Source organism: Cynoglossus semilaevis, chromosome Z (assembly GCF_000523025.1).
Source record: "Cynoglossus semilaevis isolate Cse_v1.0 chromosome Z, Cse_v1.0, whole genome shotgun sequence".
NCBI classification, from domain to species: domain Eukaryota; kingdom Metazoa; phylum Chordata; class Actinopteri; order Pleuronectiformes; family Cynoglossidae; genus Cynoglossus; species Cynoglossus semilaevis.
Genome location: NC_024328.1, coordinates 21,285,001 through 21,293,458, shown reverse-complemented (window position 1 = coordinate 21,293,458; position 8,458 = coordinate 21,285,001). Strand labels below are relative to the sequence as shown.

The 8,458-nt window shown below is 40.9% G+C and overlaps 2 protein-coding genes across 6 annotated transcripts in view; both read left to right on the top strand.

Moving 5' to 3' along the window:
* dgcr6 (DiGeorge syndrome critical region gene 6) overlaps window positions 1–2,104 on the top strand; it is a 3,172-nt gene extending 1,068 nt beyond the window's left edge. For 4 of the 5 annotated variants that reach the window (XM_017043044.2, XM_025053155.1, XM_025053153.1 and 1 more), the window contains 4 exons: window positions 306–466; window positions 562–662; window positions 750–890; window positions 1,394–2,104. In XM_017043044.2, the coding sequence (XP_016898533.1) occupies window positions 306–466; window positions 562–662; window positions 750–890; window positions 1,394–1,471 (481 nt within the window). In that variant the 3' untranslated portion in view covers window positions 1,472–2,104. The remainder of the gene's footprint in view (window positions 1–305; window positions 467–561; window positions 663–749; window positions 891–1,393) is intronic. The other variant, XM_025053156.1, reaches the window with a different exon arrangement.
* Window positions 2,105–2,159: 55 nt separating this feature from the next.
* Window positions 2,160–6,711, top strand: slc7a4 (solute carrier family 7 member 4). The gene is made up of 4 exons (XM_017043035.2): window positions 2,160–2,412; window positions 4,162–5,259; window positions 5,649–6,355; window positions 6,485–6,711. The coding sequence occupies exons 2-4, from the start codon at window positions 4,278–4,280 to the stop codon at window positions 6,647–6,649; spliced, it is 1,854 nt and encodes a 617-aa protein (XP_016898524.1). The 5' UTR covers window positions 2,160–2,412; window positions 4,162–4,277; the 3' UTR covers window positions 6,650–6,711.
* The last annotated feature ends 1,747 nt before the right edge of the window (window positions 6,712–8,458 follow it).

Here is an 8,458-nt window from a genome sequence, read left to right as displayed (position 1 = left end):
CATTCCTGCGTTTTAAAACGCTTGTTGTTTTATTGTTTATTGCAGTATGTAATACTTCTTAATTCGGTTACAATTAAACCGACGGCTGGATGAACTTATTAATATACTGTATTTGTTATACAGTATGTGGTCGTGAGTTAGGAGCGGTCTTTGTTCTCTGTAAACTACTTCCAAAACACGCTCTAAACGATCGGCTGCAGCTGGGATCAGGTGTTCTGAGCAGCTGGTCGTTTATCTAGTGAAAGGAAGTTGGACTCAATCATATTCCATCTTGACCACGAGGTAATCCCGTAACTCTTTGTTAGCTCCTTCCAGCAGCGTCTGTCCTACAACACACTAAGTGACCTGGCTCAAGCGCTCATAGATGGAACTGTGTATGAGATAGTTCAGGGGCTGTTGGACATTCAGCATCTGACAGAGAAGAACCTGTACAACCAGAGACAAAAACTGCACTGTGAACATCAAGGTTGGACTCTGTGTACCAAACTCTAGGTGGCACTAACCTGACTTGGAGCGACTTTGAATTTTTGAGATAATTGTGTTTATTCTTTCCGTGTTCAGCGCTCAAACAGGACCTTGTACGAAAACACAAAGATGCTTTGCAGATGTGCCGGTCACACAACCTTGGGCTTCTCAAATCAACTCACCAAACAGAACTAGAGGTTTGACAGTGAAGCAATAACATACATTATACAAGTGGTTATAGTTTAAGGCCCTTCTTTAATGGAAGCTCTGTGTTGTGTTTCCAGACTTTGGAACTACGAGTGAGAGAGGAGCAAAAGATGATGGATAAGAAGATTGTAGCGGAAATGGATCAAAAAGTCATTGACCAGCAGAATACCCTGGAAAAGGCAGGCGTTCCTGGGTTTTATATCACCACCAATCCTCAGGTTACCCTTGATTAATTTGCAATCGCTACAGTTTATAATTTAATAATTAATTCATAATTTAATATTTAAATAATATTCCAGGTGTTTCGGTTAAATGGTTAAATTAAATGTTATAAATCCTGTCTGGGGGTTCTCTCAGGAAACTGAATGTTAAAACTCCTCATACTGCAGTACTGTCAGCCAACTGGTACTAAATGTCTGGAGGAAGAGAAAATATATAAAATATATTTGAAGCACATTGTAATACTAAGTGATTTGACAGGGTGCAGGTTGTTGGTGCTTAGCTTTCAGCCAATTCATTTAAACACCTTTCATTCTGTTAGTTTGAGTAGCTTTTAATTGACATTTTAGGTTTGGTTGGGTTTTATCTAAAAGGTAAAAATGGTAGTGAGTTGTTAATGGAATGTTTTAATGCAGCTTTACAGCGTCGGGGGCGACAAGGAGGACAAGCATCGTACTTTCATAAAAAGGTCCTGTCTAACTCTTAAACCTCTGTGTTTCAGGAACTGACTGTGCAGATGAACCTGCTGGAACTGATCCTTAAGCTTCAACAAAAGGAGTCCCAGTCAGGAATAATATGAGAAGAAAGTCAAAGACACACAGGACTGGAACTGACACGGTGCTGTTAACGGACGACTGTCTGAAATAAACTGCAGTTCACATGGAACTGCTTTAAAAAAGAAAAACTGAATGTTGAATGCTCTGATGTCAGAGGACAGTTCTCAAGTATTTTATTTAGAAGTACTGTAGAGGACGTCAAAAAAGAGCAACTTGCATTATTTTAACGCAAGCAGCAGTCATGTGGTGATTGTTTATGTATGTAATTATGGTACATTTTTAAACTAAGTTCTTTACCAGAAAACACGCAGTTAAAGTAAACGTTCACTGTTAGTACTGATCCATGATGTTTACTTTGTGCTAATTAAGTAAAAGAGAGACGGGGTAAATTCTGTTTGCGTAAAGCCGGTTGTGAACAGGCTTTTTGAAGAATGTTTATTTCAGGCAAATACTGCAGTATTAAGTAAGTAATCATCATTCTTTACTTGTTGTTGCCCTGATTATACTGTCATTATAACACAGGTGAAACATCTTTAGAATATCTTTGAAGCATCCTTGTATTTTGAGTATTGGTAAAGGTTGAGTGTATTCTAATTATTGTCACAATCTGCATGGAAATTCATTTGCAATTAATAAATGACAAATTCACAGTTGAACCTGTTGTTAAAATCATAACACTTTGTTAACTTGCATCATCATCATCAACATCAAGTTAAACAATATTGTGGTTTACAACTTGAATGGTTTTGTTGTTTAACTTGCTCTCTATTCAGAAAAAGATGAGTGTCCAATGCTGGAGTCAGTGCGGAGTTTGTCGGAGGTAGAGGGAGGTCCTGGCTTCGAGTAATCGGCGACTGTACCTTTAAGACGCTCCAGCCAGTGTTGGTTTTATTTGCCGTTCTGCTTCATCATCAGACGATGCTCCCTGCACCGCTCAGCACCGAGGACATCCTGGACAGGCGAGGTAAGACAATCTTTTGCGAATGTCTATGGTATTTATCTGCGCAACTCTTTCTTTTTTAATTTAAAACCCTGTGCCTTAAAATAAGAGAATGGAAAGTCGACGTCGCTGTGCAGTAATTGTGACGTCCGGGAGAAAGAGGAAGTCTACCGTAGACTGCATGTTGATATTAAATATTAATTCCCTCCACAAAAGAAAAATAAAAAGAATAAAAAATTAAACAGTTGTTCTGTATTTCTGCATTGCCGTGGACATTTAACAATATTTGTAAATATAATACGTTTTCATAACGTGCGGTGGGTTCTGGTGTGGGCTTATTTCTAAAGGAGGATAAAGCGTTACGTAATTAAAACAGAAATCCTGCTGTCGCCATACTCAGTGATCGTGGATGGACCACGACGATGATCAGATGATGCAACGCCCGAATCAGATGAAGGGCTTTTCATGACGCACACATGAAACGAGACGATTAATCCAAAACAAAATAAACTTAAACAGTTGTTGTTTTTTTATCTCTGAGGAGCAGTGATGGTTGTGATAATGATACTGAGTGACAGACTATTGGTTCACCAATACATGATTATAATAGAGAGCTTCATTTTATTATATAAGTAGCCCAAATTAACAAAACATTTGACCTGACATGTTTACATTAAAATAACCAGAAAATGTCCATACAACAGGGAAACAGGATAAATGTATATAAATGTATATATAAATGTATATACGTATTGATCAGTTTGTTATCAGAGAGACACCGTGTTCTACTAAGTGTCAGAAGACGGTACGGAACCTTTTAGTTTTTATTCTTCTGGGTAAGAATGGGTTTGATGTTTGTCCCAGCTATTGAGGCAGGGCCGCACCTAGCCAAACGGAGGCAATGTCTCTGTCATTGATGTGGAACCCCGGGGTTCACCTCCTGGGCAAGATCGAATCCCGGTCAGGGCGGTTGGTACCTTCCAGTTACCACCTGCAGGAAGGTTCAGGAGGGTTGGTACGTGTGATTTGGGATAAGTGGATGAAAATGGATGGATGAGTGATAACACTCAACTAAAAAGACTTGATAAATACTGTGGTAATCCAGTCATTTTACTAAGCAAACTACTGAAAGCCTTTGAGACATCAAGTTCCCAGAGATATTTGTATTTTTCTGCAGTTCATGCATAAAATGACACTTGAATCCACACAGTTGTTCTACAGAGTTTGCGCCGGACATACTCCTTTTATGACCACAGGAGCAATGACGGCAGTGTTGTTTTAGAACTACTTGCATGTTTAATGCTACACACGTGTCAACTTGCTGTGCTTATCCGCTTTAACCTAGCTATCCACCATTATAATCTCTCCTTTACTCCTGTAAAGCATTACAAAATATTCACCAAACCTGTTTTTATGGCTGTGATCATAAGGGATCATCCAGGTCATTTTATCCAAAAATCGAGGGCAACTGGACGGAGTAGTTTTTCTTTTTTCTTTTTTTTTTTTTGAAAAGATTTCACATCTCATCCAAGAGGCTTCTTCAGTTCTTTGGAACTCTGTCCAGTTGCCCTTGATGTAACTATTTATGGACTAAGTGACTTAGCAGTGATTTGTCACATGTACCATCCTAAAGAAATTCATTTTAGCCACAAATGACATTGTGGTAAACTTGGAATTGTATGATTCTTTGTTTTGTGTGAAAGGTTCAAAAAGTTTAATCACAAAGTTGCTGATGTTGGGTTTTTAGTGTTGTGTCTGTGTTTTGTCTTCCAGGTCATGGTCACAGACAAGAAATAGAAATGACACAGATGACAGAGACCCTCCACAGACTCCGTGTGTGACTGTTCTAACCCTAACCCTCTCTGGCTGAATTCCACTACTGAGCAGCTATGGCAGCTTGTCCAAAAACGTGCACCCCAGTCGTGCGCTTCTGTGAGAAACTGAAACGGCTCAAGACACTCGACGATGATATGATGGCCACATCTCTAAAACGCTGCCTGTCCACTGTGGACCTTACTCTGCTGGGAGTGGGGGGCATGGTGGGTTCAGGGCTGTACGTCCTAACAGGGACTGTGGCCAAAGACTTGGTCGGCCCTGCTGTCGTCCTTTCATTTCTGTTTGCAGGATTTGCGTCTTTACTGGCCGCCTTTTGTTATGCAGAGTTTGGGGCACGAATTCCCAAAACTGGATCTGCTTACATGTTCACATATGTTTCTGTGGGAGAAATCTGGGCTTTTCTCATTGGTTGGAATGTGATTCTGGAGAACATGATTGGTGGTGCTGCTACAGCTCGTGCTTGGAGTGGCTATCTGGACTCCATTTTTGACCATGCCATTCAGAACTTCACAGAGACACATGTCATGCAGTGGAAGGTGCCCTTTCTCGCCCACTACCCTGACCTTCTTGCTGCTGGAATCCTAGTATTGGCCTCAGTCTTTATTTCCTTTGGAGTTCAAGTCTCCTCTTACCTTAACCATATATTCACAACCATTAGCATGTGTGTCATCATTTTCTTATTAATTTTTGGCTTTATGTTGGCTGATCCTTCCAACTGGAGCCTTAAAGAAGGAGGCTTTGCACCGTTTGGAATTTCTGGAATACTGGCAGGTTCTGCCACATGCTTCTATGCCTTTGTTGGCTTTGATGTGATAGCGTCCTCTAGTGAAGAGGCCAAAAATCCACAGAAGGCAGTTCCCATTGCCACGGCAGTCTCCCTCGGACTGGCAGCGGCAGCATACATCCTGGTCTCCACCGTGCTGACGCTCATGGTCCCCTGGTATTCGCTAGACCCCAACTCTGCTCTGTCTGATGCCTTTTTTCGTCGTGGTTACAGTTGGGCTGGAATAATTGTGGCCATAGGGTCCATCTGCGGTAAGTGATAATTCTGACTGTCTACACCCTTGCTGTTAATGACTTTTTATAACAATAACAACAATAATAATAATTCTTTGTATGTTGGCAACTGTCAACATCAAAAAAGCTGTTTCACCCCCAAATACCTGAGAACTGCACAAGGGTGCTGAGTTAGGGGCTGGGTCGGGGGCTGGGTCTGGTGAGTTTGTTGGTGGTAGACGTATGGTTTGACACAAATATAAGTTCTATGACTTATATTATGGGTGAATGGATGGAAAGAAAGAAAGAAAGAAAGAAAAGAAAGAACTTTATCAAGGGTGCAGGAATTCCCTTCAGGTAATTAAGGATTGGACACACATTAGGTAATAACATAACGATATTTTGGAATTCTCTGTCTTGTCTTTCAGCCATGAACACAGTGCTGCTCTGTAATCTCTTCTCCCTCCCTCGGATCGTCTATGCAATGTCAGAGGATGGATTGTTTTTCTCCATTTTTGCAAGAGTCAATCCCGTCACTAAAGTCCCTGTCAATGCTATATTGGTGTTTGGAATCCTCATGGCCATCATGGCCCTCATTTTTGACCTGGAGGCCTTGATTCAGTTCTTGTCCATCGGCACTCTTCTAGCCTACACCCTTGTGGCAGCAAGCGTAATTGTGTTGCGCTTCCAGCCTGAAAAGTCCAACTCCAAAGGAACTCCTTCTTTGTCTCCAAACCCTAATGCTGAAGCGTCCCCTGTCCCCTCAGAGTCCCAGACTATAACAGAGGACAGTGCAGACCTGAAGCAGTACGAGTCCTTTTCAGACAAACTCCAGTTGGTGGACAGACAGACGACACAAGAGCACCGTGGGGTGGGGCAGCTGAAGGCCTTCTGGGAGCCGTACCTCGACAGGTTATTTGGGGATTGTGTGCCGGGGGAGGTGGTGGCCTACTGTGTGATGACTCTGATAGTGAGCGCAGTCTCTTTCTGTGCCGTGTTGGAATTTGGTACCAAAAATCTGCAGCTGCCTCTCTGGAGTTTCACCTTGCTACTGGTGATTTTCAGCTTAGCTTTTGTGCTCAGCTTGGCTCTCATCTGGGTCCACGAGCCACAGGCCAACAGCAAAACATTCCAGGTGAGTTCCTCTTTGGATTATATTGTTTTGGTCCAACTACGTAGTGGGTGAAGACCACCTGGTTTTGTCTTTGGCTGATCTGCTCTTCATCAAAGCTGTCACATGAATTTGAATGATGTCTGTGTGCAGGTACCTTTGGTTCCATTTACTCCAGGGCTCAGTATTCTCATCAATGTGTTCCTCATGATGAAGCTCAGCCTCTTAACCTGGATTCGATTCACTGTCTGGATTGGAGTTGGTAAGAGCACAGCTCTCTGTTATCTATACGCACAAGCATTCTTTAGGAGTAATTGATGCATCAGTGTGTAGTCTTGTTGATCATCAAGCTGTTGTCCATGGTTTGTTGCTGATACACATTATTGTTTTGAACAAACAATTCCTGTAACATAGTTGAGATCAGTACCAAATACACCTGTGAACATTTTTTTATCAAGGGTGGTCTTGTATAATACTCAACTCTACCTTAGTGTTTTAATGAAGGTGAACATGATGTACAGTATAGTCTACTATGACTTTTTTTTAATGAACATGCATAAGTACTAGGACAGAAGGAACTTTAAGTCAGTAAATCTCCAAGGACAGGTTTGACAGGTTTAAAGTCCTGTCCAATAGATGAGAGATCCCGCTGAAGAGCAGTTAGTCCAAGGCCTCCAAACCAAACCAAACCATAAACCTTTGAATCATCTCTGTCAGACTGGTAAAAGTTAACAAGGAATTATTGGATATCTGTCATTCACATTTGTTAAAATGAGTGAAAAAAATGGAATCAGATAAATTAATCAACATGACTAACAGGTCATTTGGACAGCCCTAGTAAAGAGACACTGATGAACTAATTCCCCTCTCTCTCTCTCTTCTCTCTCACGTGGTGCTGCCTAGCGGCAGCTTGGTGGAAACTGTCCAATCTGTGCAGCCCGATGGACAAGTGGAAACTCCTGCACATCACGTCAATGCCACTAGCCCCCCGCCTGCACAGGAGTGCACAGGAAATAGATGATGTGAAAGAATTATATTTCCAACTGCCTGTTATTTTCTGATGTTTACCATTGAAACACAGTTTTACTGTCATCGTGGTGTTTGGATGGAACTCCTTTACTGTGTGACCTTGTGACAAGAGGGAACACACGCTTTAATACGTCCCATAACATGCAATACCACATGTATTTAGCCTGCCATTAATGCTGAAGTTTCTTAATGAAAATGCTAAAATACCATATTGTGTCATCTTTCCCTGTGGGTTTAATTGTCATAAATGTGAATGTAAACAATGCATTTCCCATGATATATATATATATATATGCACATATATATGTAAATATATATAGTATATATATATATATATATACACACAAATATAAAATTTGTTTTCACCGTTATACAGTATCAGGTGCTTTTTCTAACAAACTGCACTTTGATTCATGTTGAGCTAATCTGGGTCAGGACAAGCACAATTTCTAGATTTACAAAAATGATCCCATTACATTTGATGTATCTCAGCACTTGGACCTGCCATGTTGGACCACTACCATAACCGACCTTCAATGGCTGACATGGTTTCTGTAGTTCAACTCATACATACGTTTGATCCACATCCAGGGTGTGGTCCAAATTACTCTAGGTTTATTCATGATGACCAAGAAAAAAAGATGCCATTGGACCATGAATTACATCTAAACAGCACTGCGCTTTGACAGTTGCTCATAGCATTCATAGAAAATACAGCTGACTTGGTTGTTTTGGAATTTTAAAAACTGAGCTGCCTTTACACTCTTGAGTACTTTCTTTGTTATTTATTTATATTTTCTGTTAGCTTTCCAGCCTCACTTTTTGCATTGCTGGTGTTAATAGAAGGCATTTAGTTGTTTATTGGCTGAGGTGTCATTGCTCTTGGTTTTTCTTACGGCCGAGGTCACAACCTTAACTTAAAGATATCAAAGTACCTCAATGATTGATTTTCTGTTGACTTTAAGTCCAGATCCAAGCAGTTAAGCACATACATTTTTCCAATCGAGAAAGTTATTGCAGGCGGACAGACTTTGGCGCTATTACACCAAAAAAAGACCTCTGTAATCCCAGCAGATTTGAAACCGTTCCTAACACCTG